A 20248-nucleotide genomic window follows, 5' to 3' on the forward strand; every position below is an offset into this window, starting at 1 on the left:
TCATTCTTCAAATTCACATTCATCTCCGTTTTCAGCTCCGCCCAGGCAATAGTTTCCACTCCAAGAACGATGCAAAAGAGCTAGTGCACTCTCAGGCAACAATGTCCATCTGTCCTCACAGTCACAAACATCAAGTTTTGATATTCAACCACATAACCTCCAACTTTTCATTACAAACCCGTTAGAACACAAAGTTCTGAGAATCGACTAGTTAGTATAAAAGTAGTCCAAATTTTTTAGGTTTTCTTACATCTCCTTGTGATTACCAAGGAAGCCATGCAGTCTTAACAGGTGAACCAAGTTTAGCCATCGAATACCTGGTTATTTTCGCTGGAATGACGCTGTCTACATCGCCACTGCAAGTAGTTTTCCCTTGTTTTTAAGAAATAAATGTTTTACTAGATAAAGTGATTTAAACAATGGTATAATTTTAGTTACCTAAAGTTCCAAATGCATAGCCAGTGGTCATCAGCTTTTTAATGAGAGATAGTACCGTATCGGGGTCCTGCTAATGCCAAATGCTATGTACCGTAATTTTTCATTGATGTATGATACAAATTAGCTCATCAGAATGGATCTTGCAGCAAAAAATTGAAAAGAATGTGTTGGAATATTATGAGTTTCAGAGTTTGACAAATAAATCCACAAGAAAACTGAATAACCAAACTGAACGGACGTAATCGAGATATCGTAACTGAAAGAAGACTTATCAAAATTAAATGGATTAAGAATTAAAGTTCTTATAAGAATAAATAAGTCTTAAAACCGATTACATAAAGTTCAATAAACGAATTGATAATTAGAACTGAAGATTTCGAGTAACTGAACTGGAAAGTCTTAAATCAATTGAAGTATTCAAAGCTGAGAAGACGTCGGTTATAACTGATATTGTCTAGCTGAACTGATCTGTCGACCAGTTGACTCCTGATCAGTTAGTCACATCATCAGTTATAGTATCAGCCGACAAACTGACATTTCTTACCAAAGCTCTGATACTTCGTACTACTGTCAAATAAAGTCATCTACTTGGATTAAATGACTATTCAACGAAATTATTCATTAAATGCATTCAATGTAACCGTTGAAATCGGAGACTATGTATAGCTGATCGATTTAGTTGAAGAAGGTTGGTGAAACATATGGACAAACTACGATCATAAATTAGTTGCGATACATTTTTCAAACATATCTCATTTTACAAATCGCACACTCAAGCTCTTATTTCATTGTATTTATTCGTAGCATTCGGGTTACTCTATAAGAGCAATTCAGTTATTTACTGTAAGGTATTGAAAAACTAAGAGTTTCAGGTTGACGGTGTATAAGTCCAATTGAAGTGGATTATTACAATCTGTTGTAATACATCAAAGTCTTTTAGTGAAAAACATATATTTGAGATAGAAGGTGTGACATAGGAACATTTGAAGACTCTGAACATCCATAAAAAGCGTGCATTCTATTTTGTTATCTATTCAATTTTTATAGTATCTCCATAAAAAGCGTGCATTCTATTTTGTTATCTATTCAATTTTTATAGTATCTTAACCCTTAGTATTCAATCTATATTTCAGTCTAATTCTACACTATCATTAGTTGACTGATTTATATCGACAAACAAGATTTCAGTATCAGTTCAATTCAAGAACTGATTCACATCCAAAAATTGCAAAAAACTAAGTGTTTATTCAACCTCTCTTTTAAACACTCCAACTGCATTAACCGATCATATCAGAATGTACTAATATATTTGTGTGGAAATTGGAACAAAAGAATATTTCTTGGATCATATTACCTGCAACTTCCCCAGGCTCCAGGAGCTCCGATGACATTGGCTTGAAAGGACTTTTGTACATCAGGAGAGTTCAACTTGTTGAAGGGATATCCACCAGAGCATGGATCAAAGCCAAAGAACTTGACAAAACAAAGAACGAAACCCAATTAAAAAATTTATCGAAAAAGAGTATGATTTGCATTTGATTGAGGTGTAATTACTCGAATGTATCAATATAATTGTTTGATTATTTCTCTTAATAATTCTAATCAAAATTTATTTTTGGGATGCAAAAATAATTTGTATTCTCAAATCATATCATAGGAGTTGGGATTTATTGTGAAGATTCCATTTTCTCTAAGATCAATATTTTCTTTGGAAAGAAAAAAGAAAAAAATTGAAATATCATAATTTACTATCAATTCATTCAATGTTTTCTTTTTTAGAGGCCAATTTTTCACATTTCACTTTTATGTTAGATATATTCATCCTCATCCTTTTTGTGTGGAAATCTTGGTTCAAATTCTTCGCTATTGGGCAAAAGAAATGAGAATTTGGAGTGGAAAGGCGAAAGGGAGCACAAATTTCGCAAGGGAATATGTCACCTATAGCTGTATATGCTTGAACAATGTATGCCTTACATGTATCTGATTTCGACGATCGCTACGAGAAGTTGGAGTCATGTAATTCTTTTGATACGAGGGCGCTTGTCCATAGATAATCATATATTCCTTTTCTCTGTTCCAGTGATCTGTGAAGTCTATGTAGGGATTTCCAATCTAGAATCCATGTAGAAATCAATAATTTTAAGTTCATACAAGTTAAATATTTTTTTTCTGCTAGTATATTTTAACCAAATGAACAACAAAATCAAGAAAATGTGTCACTCGCAGCAATCCCTTTCAAGTTTTCGACAGTTTTATTAATGACTTTATTGTTTCGGAGGATTACATTATCAAGCTGAGTCACATAATGATTGCACAACTATCTCGTGATAAGTAAAAATCTCGAGTTTTGTACTCTGGAAATCTTTTCAACCAGTTGATTAAAAAGGTGTAAGAATACACTGCAGTTCTTTTGTCACCAGTAATGTAATCTGATGTTGTGTTTGAGTATGAAAATCCAACACTGGACGGGGATTTCAAGAAGAAGATATTGCAACTGCAGCGATTAGATTTGAAAACTTTAGTTAACTTCAATGTAGAAATTTGCTTTGTTTTGAGAATACCTATTCCATTGATACTCACTAGTGTTCCAAAAATATTTGTTATATCACCAAGTTTTATCATCGGGATTCAACCGAAACGGTCCAAATTCGGTCATTGCTCCCTTGCCTATTGAGGCCCTGTTGTTTCAAACATATAATGACTCTGAATTTCTGAGGTACCTTCAAGTATGCATGTAATTTTTTCGTCTTAACTGCAAACGTTAGGAATTTGTTTGTGTAATGCGATAAGACGACAAGGGTTTGAATCAATACGTACCGGCTGCGAAACAGTAGCATTATCATAGATTTGCCTCATTTAGCCATAGCACCAGTGGCCTGCTTGAAGAATCTTTAGCCTCATTTAACCAATGAAATAGTACTGCTTGGCCAGCCAAACCTAATAAATTTTATATTTCTTTCCTAACTTAGTAAAATATGATATTCTGAAATCATGAGCGATAAATTCTCACAATTTATTATATACTTTGAGAAAGTTATGTAAAAATTTAAAATATATATTTTATACTTAAAAGTTCTATAGGTTGTTAAAAACCCTATTTTTAATATTATGTGTTAGATTGTTGGAGATGTTAGAGGAGATCTGAATAAACACTTCACAAAATTTTCTTCTTAATAGACTTCGGGGATAACAATCGTTGTTAGTAGTCAAGATCAAATATCGAAATACTGACATAAGTAGACAACTTGTCAAATAAAAGTGCGAAAATAGTCCAACAGGGCCCAATGAACCAAAAGATTCATGAAAATAGCAGACTAAATATCAGTACGTGATTGTTGTTGAAAATTAATATTTAAAACATGTGTATTGAATATTTGAATGTTGAATATTTGAATGTTGAAAATAAGAGTTGTAAATATTGAAAATTAGTGTGTGATGATGTAGGTAATGATGAATTTATTTTTGGATTATTTGTAAAGAAATTATATAAATAGCCTCACCATTGTGAAGAAATTCACAATTGAGTTGAGAGAAAAAATATTATAAAGTGTGTAGTTTGATAATTTTGAGAATTTGAGATTTTTACTTTTTACCATAAATTTTTACTTTTTCATAACACGTTATCAGCACGAAGCTTTAAAAGTCCTCCATATTTTTCCAAGCTCCAAAACAGAAGAAAAATGTAACAAAAGTAATAATATTTATTTTACTGTTATTTATTTATTATGTATATATTTAATATATAATATAATGTTATTATATAATAAATATTAGAAATAATAAAAATAAATTTTTCAAAAACTTGTTATAAATCCTGGGATGATGTTAAGACGACATCTCACACTTCCGGTAAGCGATACGACAAGTATAAAAGCCTATAAGATTTTTAAACAAAATAATTTATGAAACATCATTATAATAATGTGATATGATATATATAATTATTTAAGCATGACTAATATTATATACACCGTATTATTACCATAAAAATATACAAATACATAAATTTATTTTTTGTAACGGGCATAAACGGTAACAAAACGGCTAGTTTTTGCCCTATAAATATGATCTCACAAACACATTCAATCACTCCAACTTTCTCTTCTTCTCTAAAAATTATTCTTCATCAAATTTTTCGAAGAAAAAAGAAGATGGCTTTCTCAAGGTTATTTTTATTTATTTTGGTTATCATTCTCACGAATCTTGTATTTATTGGAGAATATTTTCCTCGTGTGTTTTCTTTATTTTTACGAATGATTGTACTTGTTGTTTATCCATTACTTTGTATTACAATATTCATTAACTAATAAAATGCATCGTAATTTTTTTAGTACCACCATGACAAACTTGGTAAAGCTCGAATTCATTGCTCTTGATATAACGGGGAAAAATTATATGCCACGGACCCTTGATGTAGAAATGCATCTTGAGATATTGGGTTTAAGCAAGAGCATTAAAGAAAATTGTATATCTTCATCACAAGAAAAAGCAAAAGCTATAATATTTTTGCGTCGACATCTTGATGAATGTTTAAAATGTGAATATCTCATCGAAAAAGATCTCATGGCTATGTGGAAAGGATTGAAAGAAAGATTTGAACATATAAGGGAAGTTATACTTCTGACCGCCCGTGATGAATGAAATATGTTAAGATTTTAAGAAAGCCAGTGATTACAATTCGGCAATGTATCGAATAATCTCGTAGATAAAATTTTGTGGACATGAGGTTACAGAATCGGAAATGCTTGAAAAAAACATTTTCTACGTTTCACGCATCAAATATAACTCTACAGCAACAATATAGAGTGCATGGATTTGCGAGATATTCTGAACTCATCGCCTGTCTTCTTGTGGCGGAAAAGAACAACGAGCTGCTAATGAGAAATCATCAGTCCCGACCCACTGGATCAACAGCATTTCCAGAAGTAAATGCTGTAAATAAAAATGAATTTAAACCTGGAAACCAAGATCAAATTCAAAGACAAGGTTTTGGTCGAGGTCGAGGTTGTGGTCGTGGTCGTGGACGTGGACGTGATCGTGGTCGAGGCCGTGGTTTTGAAAAAAATAGAGATATTATTTTTATAACTCATCTCAAAAGGGTGTCACGAACCACCCACATAAAAGGAATCATGAGAACATGAGCGTTAATGAAAATCACTCGAAAAGATTTGAAAGTTCTTGTTTAAGATGCGGCACTCCTAGACATTGGTCTCGTATTTGTCGAGCCCCTGAGCACCTTTGCAAGCTCTATAAAGAATCGATAAAGGGGAAATAAAAAGAGACCAACTTCACTGAACGCAGTGACCGTTTGAGTGATTCAACTCATTTTGATGCTGCTGATTTTCTGAATGATTTCTCTGGAAATGACCAATATGTTGGTGCGATAGAAATGAAAAATATTGATGCTGCTTTTTCTCAACGATTTCTCTGAAAATGAACAATATAGTGGTAGAATATAAATGTACAATAATTTATTTTTCATGTATTCATATAATAATGTTTTATTGTATAATTATGATATGTGTTATATTTACATATGTATTGTCAGTAAAGTTTTTTTCATTGTATATTTTTGATGTTCAAATATGGAAATGCCATGAACAAAGCTAAACAAGGAACTAATCTCATGGAAGTTTGCATACCTGATAGTGGTACAACGCACACTATTCTTCGAGATAAAAGATATTTCTTGGAACTAAAACCAACAAAAATAATAGTGAATAGAATATCAGGTCTTGTAGACTTGATTAAAGATTGTGGTAAAACACAATTTTTGTTACCTAATGGTACAAATTTTTTTATCAATGATGCTTTGTATTCACCACAATCGAAAAAAAATTTGTTGAGTTTTAGTGATATATACTCTCATGGGTATGATACTCAAACAATGAATGAAGGGAATAAGAAATATATGTGTCTTACCACATATAAATCAGGAAAAAAATATGTGATTGAAAAACTACCAACGCTCCATACTGGATTGCATTATACACATATATGTCTCATTGAATCAAACATGATAGTTGATACTTCTTCAATGTTAACCAATTGGCATGATCGATTAGGACATCCTGGTTCAAAAATAATGCGAAAAATTATAGAAAATACACATGGTCATCCATTGAAAGATCAGAAGATCTTTCAGAATAATAAGTTTCAATGTAAATCATGTTCTCTTGGAAAACTTATTATAAGACCATCACCAGCCAAAATCCAAACTGAATCACCAATGTTTTTTGAACATATTCAGGGTGATATTTGTGGACCAATCCATCTACCATGTGGAACATTCAGATACTTTATGGTATTGATTGATCCATCCAGCAGATGGTCACATGTATGTTTATTGTCAACTCGAAATGTTTCATTTGCAAGATTACTTGCTCAAATAATAAAATTGAGGAATCAATTTCCCGATTATACAATCAAGAAAGTTAGACTTGATAATGCTGGTGAATTTACTTCCCAGACTTTCAATCATTATTTTATGTCTATGAGAATCATTGTTGTGCATCTTTTTGCTCATGTACATACACAGAATGGATTGGCTGCATCATTGATTAAGCGTCTGCAAACGATTGCTAGACAAATGATTATGAAAACAAAGCTCCTTATTTCTATATGGGGACATGCAATTTTACATGCTGCTGCATTAATTCGCATCAGACCAAGTGCATATCATAATACTCCCCATTGCAGCTTGCATTTGATAAAGAACCAGACATTTCTCATCTGAGAATTTTTAGATGTATGGTGTATGTGCCTATTGCACCACCGCAACGAAAGAAAATGGGACCTCAAAGAAAGATTGGAATTTATATCGGTTATGATAGTCCATCAATCATTCGATATCTTGAACCTGAGACAGGCGACGTGTTCACAGCACGTTTTGCTGATTGTCATTTTAATGAGGAAATCTCCCCCAATGTTAGGGGGAGAACAGAAACATACCGAAAAAGAAATTACATGGTATGTATCATCATTGTTACATCTGGATCCAAGAACAAAACAATGTGAAAAAGATGTAAAGCAAATTGTGCACATACAAAGAATAGAAAATCAAATATCAGATGCATTTGCAGAAACAAAAGGGGTAACTAAATCATATATAAATACTGCGAATGCCCCTGCTCGAATTGAAATTCCGAAAAAACAAATTGAAGATACTCATGATGTCATTAAACGCCTGAAGCATGGAAGACCAGTCGGTTCCAAGGATAAAAATCCTCGAAAAAGAAAATTCATAGATAAACACAATGATCACAAAATAAAGAACGATTTTCCTGAAGAAACACAAGATGATGAAAATGTTCTGTCAGAACCACAAACTGATAAGAATCATGAAATATTTATCAATTAATACTGGAAAAATATGGAATCGAAAAGATATAGAAGAAATTGATGATATATTTTCTTATAATGTGGCAATCGACATCAGAAATGATAATGAAGATCATGAACCAAAATCTTTTGGTGAATGTAAAAATCGGCAGGATTGGATAAAATGGAAAGATGCCATCCAGGTTGAATTAGATTCGCTAAATAAACGTAATGTTTTTGGACTATATTCCTTACACCTGAAGGTGTAAAACTTGTTGGATAAAAATGGGTTTTTATTCGAAAGCGAAATGAGAAAAAATGAAATAGTAAGATATAAAGCTCGACTTGTTGCACAAGATTTTTCTCAAAGGCCTGGAATTGATTATGAAGAAACGTATTCTTCCGCAATGGATGCAATTATGTTTCGGTATTTGATTAGCTTGGCGGTATCTGAAAATTTAGAAATGCGTCTTATGGATGTTGTTACAGCTTACTTATATGGATCACTTGATAGTAATATATATATATATATATGAAAATCCCTGAAGGATTTAAAATTCCTGAAGCACAAAGTTCAAAACCCAGAGAATGTTATTCAGTGAAATTACAAAGATCATTATATGGGTTAAAGCAATCCGGCCGAATGTGGTATAATCGACTAAGTGATCACTTGATGAAAAAGGGATATGTAAATAATTCAATATGCCCTTGTGTTTTCATTAAGAAAACAACATCTGGATGTGTAATTATTGTTGTATATGTTGATGATTTAAACAGTATTGGAACAAATAAGGAAATTCAAGAAGTTGTGTCATACTTGAAGGAAGAATTTGAAATGAAGGATCTTGAAAAAACTAAATATTGTCTGGGTTTACAAATTGAACAAAAAGAATGTGGAATATTTGTTCACCAGACAAATTATACAGAAAAGATCCTTAAACGTTTTAATATGGATAAATCAAATCCTTTAAGTACTCCAATGGTTGTTAGATCATTAAACATAGAAAAAGATCCATTCCGTCCATGCGAAGATGATGAAGATATTCTTGATCCAGAAGTATCATATCTAAGTGTTATCGGTGCCCTTATGTATCTTATAAATTGTACAAGGCCTGATATATCTTTTGCCGTAAATTTATTGGCAAGATTTAGCACATATCCAATAAAGAGACACTGGAACGGAATTAAACATATATTTCGTTATTTACGAGGAACGACAGACTTGGGACTTTTGTATTCAAAAGATGATAATCCAAATATAATTGGATATGCTGATGCTGGATACTTATCTGATCCACACAAGGCACGTTCCCAAACTGGATATGTATTCACCCGTGGAGGCACTAGTTTGATAATTTTGAGAGTTTGAGATTTTTACTTTTTACCATAAATTTTTACTTTTTATTAACAATTGTAATAAATAAAATGTTGAAAAGAATGAACACAAATAATTTTTATGAAAGTTGAAAGAAAAAAACACTTTTACGTCTTACTTTCTTGTGTTTCCAGAAGGATTCTACTAAAAGGCTTTCATAGTTACGAATTTGGTGACTACCTACTTTAGTGGTACTTACCAATTGTCTTACTAAAACTCTTAGTATTCAACTTCAATACAACTTAAACAAATTTGCATAAAAAAAACTCTTTCTGTCAGTTACAAATACTCACACTTTATAGATTTTATACACTTGTGATGAGAAAAATCAGCACAAATGATCTTTCAAATGATCACATCAAACATTGAAGTATAAGCTTGATGGTATTTCATCATAGCTTAGATTACTTCATAAATCTCAGATAGATAATGAATGTGTGCATTTCGTAGAGTGGAATATGAGTCTTGAATTGGCCTTTTTAGAGAGATTGCAACGTTTAGATTTGAATGCTATAAATCAGCTGTACTGAGACCATAATAAAAATAATACTCGATGTCAGGTGTCATTGTATTTTCCTAAAATAAAATAAGAAAATAAATGTGTAGAGTACGAAAATAAGACGGTAATACTAAATTAGTCTTTATGCTCAAAACATTCTCTAAATCATATGATTTACCGATACATAAATGTTTTTAGTCCATTAATAAAAAAAATATGCAAGATTCTAATGGACATAAGAACATACTAGATTAGCCAACTAAAAGAGATTTCCAAATATGGTTATCCTCCAAGATGATAATGATCTGATATTATATACAGATGTCAATGACCATTGGTGGTCAACCTTTCTAACAAAGCTCACACCAGAAAGAGTACAACAATGTAGATATTGTAGTAGATTATTTTCAGATGTAGAGGTCATACGATAACATATCAATGAAATGTATTCTATCCAGTTAAAAATTTTTTGAAAAATGGTCATTATTTTTACTTACTAATAATTTCATGCTAATAGTTGATAATTAGCAGGTTAAAGTTTTGTTGAAAATAAAATTTAATCAAAACCAGAGAATGCTAAATTATTAAAATGAAATTTTTTTTGTCAAAATTATAATTTTGATATTATTATTATTATTAAATCTCATTAGAATATTCTTGTAAATTTTCTACCAAGAGATGGACAACGTTGATGTAGATGTCATTATGAAAATACAGAGCCATATGAAGGAACACCATGAAATGTTTCAAACCAAGTTTGCCCTAAATGCAGAAGTTGTGGGTAGACAAAAAAATTTGATAAGAACCCAGTCTCTGATCAAATCACATGAAGTTTGGAGGTCTACACTCAATTGTGGTCTGTATTGCAGAAGCTTATCATTTTGGCTATTAAGAAATTATTGGCTTCTCAAAATGAGAGTTTTCGAGTACATGGCTCACAATTGGAGCAGTCAAGTACCCATAACACAAGTACTAATTCGGAATTATCTTTAGATGAGTCAGCCAATCAAAAATTGAGGTTTCGGATTTTTATCTCGACTTATCAAGTCAACCTTTCACCTCGGAGATTGAAGAAAAATAGATCAACTTTAAACCACAAACAGATAAGAGAAATCTAAAGTGGATACTAATAAGTTTATATTTTATTCATTTCAGGTATATCAGCAGAATTTAGAGAAAATAAAAACTAGAGCATGAAATAAGCCAACCACAGATCGGGTTGGCATAACAGGAAAATATATAATGACGTGGATGAAACACAATGCCCGTCCTAAGAAGATCAAGTCATGATATGAATTTGAGCCTTTTGTCTCCCTCTATACCATAACACAAAGTTTCTCGGAGGTATTTGCGCTATCAAAATAGATTCAAGATGTTGTTCGTGAGACATGAGCGAGTAATGACTATTTGTTTACATGAGATATTCTGAAACTATACTTCTTTAATAATGACTCAAGTTCAGTTATAATAAAGAATGCTTTAAATATAATTATCATTACTTGTTATCTTTTTCATCAGAGTATAGAGTAAGACATATTCTTTATATTAATAAATTGCATATTCATAAAAAAAGGAAAAAAAAAACTTTTAATTTAATTTACTCAATCCGATAAATATAATCACCTAATGTCATTCACTATAGCACAACTCGACGCATATATCGCTATACTCAAAGGATATCGATTCTTCCTTTTATTCATGTGACATAAATGAATATTAAATAAACAACTACATTTTTTTATTTGTATAATAATTAAAAACTAAGCATATAAATAAAAAATAAATATATACCGGCATTAAATATAACTTGACTTGTACTCATTTCCTATTATTTTAAAAATAAAATAAGGAATGGAGTAAAATATACATGTCGATGCAAAAGATAAATTAGTCGAAATTAAATATCAAGTGTCGATTAAAGTTTGATTAGGTAATTAATCACTATTTTTAGTATACTAATGCAAAATACCAAATATACCCCTTCGCGTCGATTTTAAATAAAAAAAGAGAAGGATATTTTACTAATATGGGCTTTTATGATATTTTTATTAGATAAAAAGAAATATTTTATAATTTGGAAAAATTACTATTTTCGATTCATTAAAAAACATATTATAACATCAAAATTAATTGTTCTACATCTTTCAAACTTAACAATAGAGTATATTAATTAATATGGATATATGGATCATCAAGGGTAAAATTGTAAATTTGTACGGTTTTTTTAAAAGCACTATAAGTTAAATGTGATGATTTGGACGAATAATTTCTAGGTTCTTTTTAGACTTTATACCATATTAGAGTTGAAAATTTGGAGGTAGACTCTCTATATTTTTTAAATAATGTCATCCTATATTTGTAATTTTGGTTGTCTATATTATCAAATTTCAATTTAAATCATCTTATAAAATCTATTTTTTAATTTAAGTCTTCTTCCGACGTAACATCAATGTGGTGTCGAAATGATATCAAAATTATAGATAAAAAAATAACTAAAATTAACCAAAAATGAATCATATATGAATAAGATTAAAAATTGACAAAATAAATTACTAAAATCGGAAAGTGTTAAATATATAGAACCAAAAATATAATTTTTTTAATATATTTTTTCGTGTAAATTAGCGAATTGACATTTCTTTAAAATTTGGATTGATAGTCTTTGGAATGAAGATACTTCTGAACTTGGGAATGGAATTTTAATGCTTGTATTAAATATTAATTAATGCATTGCCGCGTGCTTCACAGTCAAGCAACATCATATTAAATTATTAGATAAAATCAAACTTCGTTTCCTTGCAAAAATTCAAGCACTACACTTAGGCATATCTTCCACGAAAGGAGATTTGAGGAAAGCATAAAAAGCATCCAAGAACAAGAGAACAACTTTTTTCTCTCTCTTTTCTATTTATTGGGATTAAGGAATCCTACCTCCAAATAATTATGTTTTGATTTTTTTAAGAGACTTGAACTTTGTTCTTGAGCATACTAAATTATGTTTTTATTGTATTTTTGGAATACGATCATCTTCGAAGTGCTTTTATGCGTTATAATTGAGTTCGATATGAGATTTTATAACATGATAGAGTAACATTATTCATAGATTTACAACTTACATACACAACCGAGGTTTGATACATGTTGATAATTAATCATAGTCTAATAGGTCGAAAGTTAGAGGATTCCACTGTTCATTAATGCAACTGCAATTTATAAATAACACGACGACACTTGCTCACTACATTTTGTTAATTAGATTAATATAACTCGACAGATATATTGATATATTATGAAATCCCTTCAAAATCATAACTTATGAACTGAAATTTAATCGTTAGAGAATATTGAGGGGCATATGAACCGATATCCTAATAATTGGTTGTTTATTATTTTAATTTAAATTATTTATATTGTGTTTGTTGAATTCTTTTATTTGACTTCCAATTTGTTAAATAAATTTCACATTTTTTTTAAAATTATCTAAAGAATCGCGTTTGAGGTAAATCTGTCTTATGAAAATCTCCGCGAGACAATTATCGTACTTGTTATATTATATTAAATCTCGACTCGTAGAATTACGATATTATCGAACATCTTGAAGAGATTTAATTGTCATAAATTATTATTTTAAAAAAATATCGATCAAATTTTATTTATTTTAACTATTTAACAATAAAATAAAATCAAAATAATGAATTTCAAATAAAACTATCCAAATACAACATAAACTGATTTACATTTAATATTTGTAAGTCGTGTTGAGTTAATGAGTTTGATATTGAGAAAGCGATTTGATTTGACGAATACTTTGAATGAAGTACACTACAACTGATATTGAAATGACGTGACTTGAACAAAAAACTTCAATTTTCTCGGTTCAAATATGACGTGACGCGTAACGATATTTCTTGTCCAACCGTCTCAGCGCCTTTCAATTCATTTCAAATCCACATTTTTCATATCCATGCACCTCTCTGCAACTTATGCGTTTATTTTCAGGAAATTAACGTCGTTTCAGTGCTAAACTTTTTCATTATTATCGGGGAAAATGTCTTGAATTTGTGCCACTAACTGGGACCTGTTTCGTCGGGCTTGAGGATAATTGACGAATACATCACAAGGTATGTGTATATATTCTTCTTTTTCCTTGTACCCATCATTCGTTTTAATCTGTAAGAGAAAAGGGTGCATTCATCTGGGTCAGAATATCTATGCTTCTTGTATTTATCATCATTTTAATTCACTGTTTTCTGACTAAAATTTGAATCTTTTTCGTTCTTGGACTGATTTTTGCTTTGAATTTGGGAATCAGTGATTGAGGTACAGATTTGTTTGGCTTTGTCTGCAAATGGGTTGGAGAGATGCGATCTCTTTCTGTCCGCCGCCGAATTTCAGGAACATGTTTCAGGTTTTTGGTTTTTCCTCCTTATGGGTTGCCTTTTTCTTATTGATTTGACTAAGAATATTTTCGCGTCCGGAATAATAATAATAAGTTGTTAAGATTTAGAGCCAGGAAAAATAATTGACTTTCTTAAATTGGTATATGTTAAAATTTAAAGTAGCTTGAGTTCTTGCGAATCCGTGACGCAATTTGCTTTCTTTTGGCTTGTTTGCCTTCAGTATTAAATCATGAGTTAGCTTTTAGGTATCATCATCTTGAATTTTAGTAAGCACCAATATCCTTGGATTGCATGTGGCAAATTTGGTGTTTATTATTTTTAAAAAAGTGCAACTCCTCCTCCATTTAAATTAAAAAACGGTGTTACTTTTTTATTAGGGTTTTAGGCTTTCCCGCCAGTGCACTTTTATATTTCATACATGCAGAGTGATGATATGTTTATGTTGTCGATCAGTATTATGAAATTAAAGGTGACACACAACTTTAGCTGGAAAATTCTTGATATTCAGTTATTGGTTCTTTCCCCTGCATGTTAGCTTAAATGGATGTATCGTATTGCAAAATTTTCGATGTAAACTCATACAGTTTGAAATTAAACAAATAGGCAAGACCTGATGAGGCAGAGATCGGATGCCGACACACCATCAAGTCTCACGGGGCAGAGCTTGCAAGGAACCACAAGCATGACTGGCTTATATTAATACTGCTTGTAGTCATAGTGATCATTCTGAACATAATTAAACCGTTTTACCGTTTCGTTGGACAAGGCATGATGGAAGATCTTAAGTATCCTCTGAAAGACAACACGGTGCCTGTATGGGCAGTTCCTGTGAGAATCTTTTTCGCTGATATAATACATTTGTTCTCACTGAAATTAATGCTATTTTCCTTAGTAAAATTCTATTAATTTTTCCCTGATAATTGTATCTCTATTAGCAATGAATATGTACTTAAATGTATGTATTACAAATGACATCAATTTTTTTTTGTGATCAGATATATGCCGTTTTGCTTCCAATTGTCATTTTCGTTCTCTACTATCTTCGGAGAAGGGACGTCTATGATTTGCACGATAGCATATTAGGTATCTTAAAAGCTTCTCCTGTATTCTTTAATCTTTAATGAATTATAATGCAAAGGGTTTACACACACAAATAGCAAGATTAGCTGACAATGAAATTGTCAAACTTCAGGACTCTTGTTCGCTGTATTGATAACTGGCGTCCTCACTGATGCCATAAAAGTCGCAGTTGGCCGACCGCGGCCTGATTTCTTTTGGCGTTGTTTTCCTGATGGGCAGGATGTATGTCTTTTTAGTTTCTGAATATGGAGTAGTTTAAATCTGTTTTTGTGGATTACATGTCAAGAAACTTTAAATTTCTTAGCTATGAACTTAATTTTTTTAAAATCTAAGTATATGTTTACACGCGCGTTTCAGAAATACGATCGTTGGGGTGATGTGATATGCCATGGTAAAGAAAGTGATATAAAAGAGGGACACAAGAGTTTTCCGAGTGGGCATACTTCATGTAAGCTGGCCTTTTTGCTTTGTGATTGATTGTACTTATTTGCAGGATGTAGGCGGCTAGAAATTTGGTCAAGGTTCAATGAACTATTTTTACCCGAATCTTATCATATAATGAAATCCGTCTACAATACAGTATGCGGTACTCCTAGTTTTCTTTATCTTGGATAATTATGGTTGACCAGTAATTCATAGATTGTAGGATTTTTGCAGGGTCATTTGCAGGTCTGGGTTTTCTATCGTTATACTTGGCCGGAAAAATCAAATGCTTTGATCGAAAGGGGCATGTGGCAAAACTTTGCGTCGTTTTTCTTCCTCTTCTTGCTGCATCGCTTGTCGGTGTTTCTCGCGTAGATGATTACTGGCACCACTGGCAAGATGTGTTAGTCGGAGGTCTTCTAGGTACTTTATATTCGACATGAATGATCAAGTTAAATCACTTGACTACACTTCGTATTGTTGCCACATTATTTCGTTCAATTTGTGTCTGTGATATGTTTCAGGTCTTATAGTCGCTACATTTTGCTACCTGCAATTTTTCCCACCTCCTTACCACATGACAGAAGGTGAGTAAGACACGCATATCATGGGGTCATTGTCTGGTTACCATAAATTGATGTTGTCATATATTTGTTGGTTTTATGATTGAAAATGGTGAGAGTTAAACGTGCATTTTTTATCCATGATATGTTTGAATTTTATGATACTGAATTAATTTGGAGATTCATGTACTGGACATTGTGAAATCATATCTCTTACTATTTATTAAGGCTGAGTAGGTTAGAGTAACTTCCTTGGTCTGTTTTTTAAAATACCTAAAATACCCCTCACCCCCACTCTCTACATTACTAATTATATATATTAATAAAGTGTTAAAAAATAAAAGCAAGTCACATGTAGTTTAGTGGATAAAGCCTATGTTTCTTAATCATGAGGTTGAAAGTTCAATTTTTGCTTGGATCTTTTTTATTCTTTTTTAATTTATTTTTTAGTTCATATATCAAAATTATAATGTAGCCACTCATTATTTCTTATAAATATATTTTGATCCTCATTTAAATATAAATCAAATAAATTATAAAAAACATATCGTACAAGCACGCAACGCGTGCGTCGTTGTGCTAGTCTAAAGTAGATGTGCAACAGTGGGAGACCATTCTTTCTAGATACTTGATTCTAGTGTGATCTATGCAAAAATATTCGAAAAATGACACCCATAGATTTTACTCTGGCGTAGTTGTGTAGATTGTAATGCTCGACTTTCAAGTTTGATTACCAGGTTTATGTCAGAGTTAGGATATAAGTAAGCTCGGTGAGAAAATATCGAGGTAAACGTTCTCTTTTGATTATTTTTTTTCGTATGACAGGATGGAGAACTTATGCTTATTTCCGGGCATTGGAGCTAACTAGTGCCAACTCTCAACCGGTTGTTTCTGGGAATGGAATCGGCGTGCAAGGAATGAACCAACAGCCACGGGATCGAGGCTTCGTTGATCCGAGTTTAGACTCAACTATTGAAGCTATGGAGCATGGACGAAGTTGAGCATCTTAATATCTCTTTTCTCAGCTATGCCTTTACCGGTGAATATGCAAAATGGTGTGTTATGTTCTTTCAGTTTCATGGTCATGTCATGTTCTAAGGTGGGAGTGGTGTGTAATGATGGTATTCTAACTTGAATGTATATATATATATATATATTTGTATGATATATAAATTTGAGAATCCTAATGGTTTTTTTCAGTAGATCTCTTGTGAGACGATCTCACTAGTCTTTATCTATGAGACGGGTCAACCCTACCGATATTCACAAAAAAAATTAATACTCTTAGCATAAAAAGTGATACTCTTAGTATAAAAATTAATATTTTTGCTTGAATGACCCAAATAACCAATATTCACAATAAAAAGTAATACTCTTAGCATAAAAAATAATATTTTTTCATGGATGACCCAAATAAAATATATGTCTCACAAAATACAACCTGTGAGATCGTCTCACACAAGTTTTTGTATTTTTTTAATGTATTTTTTCTTTTATTTTCTTTATTTTTAGAGTTTCACAATTATTTCTAATAGTTCTTTCATAAATAGGTAGATTAGATTTATATTTAATTATTTAAATCAATAAGTTACACATTAATTATTGATTGAATGGACGAATGTTTATTGAATCGGACATTCACCTTAATAAATAAATAAAAAAAATTAAATATTTTCGTAATAAAATTTAATATTTACATTATTTTAGCAGTAGAGGTTATCTAGTAGGTGGCTAATTAAGAGAGGAAAAGGGAACATGTGGAACTGATGTTGAACCATGGGCCACATCCAGCGTATTTCCCATGTGGCCATATTAATTATTGGGCCCATAGAGGCCCAATTAATGTGAGGGTCTCTATTTTCTTTCTTTCTTTTTTTGAACACCTTAATTTTTTATTTAATTTTTACCTGGGGTGAAATGGAGTGGCAATTGGTTAATGATAGAATACAAAAGCTTATTCTTAAATTTTTTTTCTTTTCTTTTTTGGAACACCTTGATTTTTTTTTTTAACACCTTAATTTTTCCTCTCCTATTCTTAAACAATAATTTATTTTATGTATATTTTTTCCGGTATTTTTATTTATTTGTCAATAAAATCTTGCAAATAAATTTAAGACTTCGTAATTTGTAGATAGAATGCAGAAGTGCCTACTGCATCTTTAATTTTTTATTTTTCTTAATCTTAATTATTTCTTTTTATGATGACACCGGCTACATTAATTAAATGGAAAATCTTTGGGGCAAAAACTTATGCGGGACGGTCTTACGGGTCGTATTTGTTAGAAGAATCTCTTATTTGGGTCATCCATAAAAAAGTTTCTTATGCTGAGAATATTACTTTTTACTATGAATATGGATAGTGTTGACCCGTATCACAGAATAGTATCCGTGAGACGGTCTCACATGAGACTCACTCAATCTTGACATGTAATAAATTGTAAAATCAGAAGGAGTATGATAGATGTAGGAAGTCTATAATTGGACGAACAATGTTTTGAGATGAGTGTTACAAGTGGAATTTGGAGGGATGATAATTATTTTGTTAAAGATAAGGAATTTGATTACAATTTTTATTATTTTTTAACGTTAAAACTTGTAACTGTTATTTATGATATATCGTTTCATTACAAGATACGGAAAATTATCAAGCTCCCAATAAAATGGTTCGAGCAAAAACAATTAAATTTTGCTAAAAATTGACTACTTCATTAGTTGTTCTCCATTCATATATAGTATAAGAATGTTATATTTAAATCGAATATTTAAACATGTATATGTTGGAATGTTTGAGCTTAATGAAGAAAAATAAAGCAAAAGAAAAGATAAAGAAAATTTGACCGAACAAGAAAGTTCAAATGTACGTCTTAAAAACTGCAAGGAAATTTTCCAAGCATCAAAGGAGGCGCCTCAACACTTCCTTTGTGCCCTGAAATTTCTAGGACAGCAAGGGAAGTGTCGAGGTGCTTGACGGCACAGATTGGCAAATATTGCTACTTTTCATGATATCTTGCATTCAAATGGTGTCTCTTGACGTTTTATATCAGATTTTTTTGATGAAATTATACTTCTTTTCGAAACAACATGTCTCTAATAATTGAGATCTATAAATATATAAACAAAGAACTTTTGAGAAAACAACTTTTGATCATCAGATTTTCTTGCACATTTGCATTCATATTGAATGTCTTCTTCTTCTTCTTTTTCTTCTTATTTCTCCTAGACAAGAGAAGGTTTATATCATTTCATGATTATGAAACTTTTGATTTGTATTGCTACTGTCACAAGTTGGAAGTCTTTGTATCTTGGAAAACGATTGTCATATCTCATGAGCACAATGTACATGGAAAAGTTCGTCTTAACAACGCGTGGACTTCAAATTTACTAACATATCTTCACGAGTTTATTTATCTTCATGCTGCAATTCAAATAAAAGTGTTAAAAAAAATCATCACCAAAAATCTAAAAGAAGAATTTTGTTATTCTTTGGATTAATAATATAGTTATTTTAATGTTGCAGACCAAATAAAGGTGATAAGGAGAATCCCCACAAAAAATCTTAAGACAAATTTTCTATTATTTGGATTCTTCTAGTTTGGTTTGCAACTTTGAAAATGTATGACAATGAATATGAACGACTTCAAATTAGGCAGTCACGTTACAATACGACGACTTATAAATAGTTGAATTTTAAATATTAGGTTTTGAAATTTATTTACTTTTTCTTTTAATAGTCCTTAAATTTGATGTTCTTTTGCATCATTTGATTGAAGAACTATGTATATGTTATGCTAAGGACATGAATCTGAGAAGTTCATTCAATCAACCAAACTAAAACTAGATGCATAAGCCAAAGTTGCTTAAAACAAATAATAAAATAACACTATTCGTTGTCAGTGTCGTTTTTCACGTGTATTCAACACTAATCAGCAACATGGCATGAACGTGAATCAATCACTCAAATTCTTCAACATGAACATCTCCAATATTAAACTTGTTCATGTTCATAAAAAAAGCTCATGCAGCTGCGTAAAAGTCCCTCGCCAAGTCGTCACGTTCTTCCCTCAATATTTCATATATATAGACATTCATATCTTGACCTAATTATCTTTCCATAAGAACAAAACATGGATTGATGGAAACAAGAGTTTAT

At 31.2% G+C, this 20248-nt stretch overlaps 1 protein-coding gene and 1 pseudogene across 3 annotated transcripts; one reads left to right on the forward strand and one right to left on the reverse strand.

Moving 5' to 3' along the window:
- On the reverse strand, positions 1–11454 carry LOC140830275 (serine carboxypeptidase 1-like; annotated as a pseudogene).
- A 2093-nt stretch (positions 11455–13547) lies between these two features.
- On the forward strand, positions 13548–17229 carry LOC140831119 (lipid phosphate phosphatase 2-like). Of its 3 annotated transcripts, none has more exons than XM_073194896.1 (9): positions 13548–13753; positions 13945–14040; positions 14636–14860; positions 15028–15115; positions 15225–15334; positions 15470–15560; positions 15770–15958; positions 16060–16122; positions 16924–17229. In XM_073194896.1, the coding sequence occupies exons 2-9, from the start codon at positions 13981–13983 to the stop codon at positions 17097–17099; spliced, it is 1002 nt and encodes a 333-aa protein (XP_073050997.1). In that variant the 5' UTR covers positions 13548–13753; positions 13945–13980; the 3' UTR covers positions 17100–17229. The 3 variants fall into 3 exon arrangements, with proteins under 3 accessions (XP_073050997.1, XP_073050999.1, XP_073050998.1); XM_073194898.1 differs by having other exon boundaries at positions 13553–13640; XM_073194897.1 differs by having other exon boundaries at positions 13606–13759.
- The last annotated feature ends 3019 nt before the right edge of the window (positions 17230–20248 follow it).

The sequence above is a fragment of the Primulina eburnea genome, chromosome 4 (genome assembly GCF_022965805.1).
Source record: "Primulina eburnea isolate SZY01 chromosome 4, ASM2296580v1, whole genome shotgun sequence".
Taxonomy (NCBI): domain Eukaryota; kingdom Viridiplantae; phylum Streptophyta; class Magnoliopsida; order Lamiales; family Gesneriaceae; genus Primulina; species Primulina eburnea.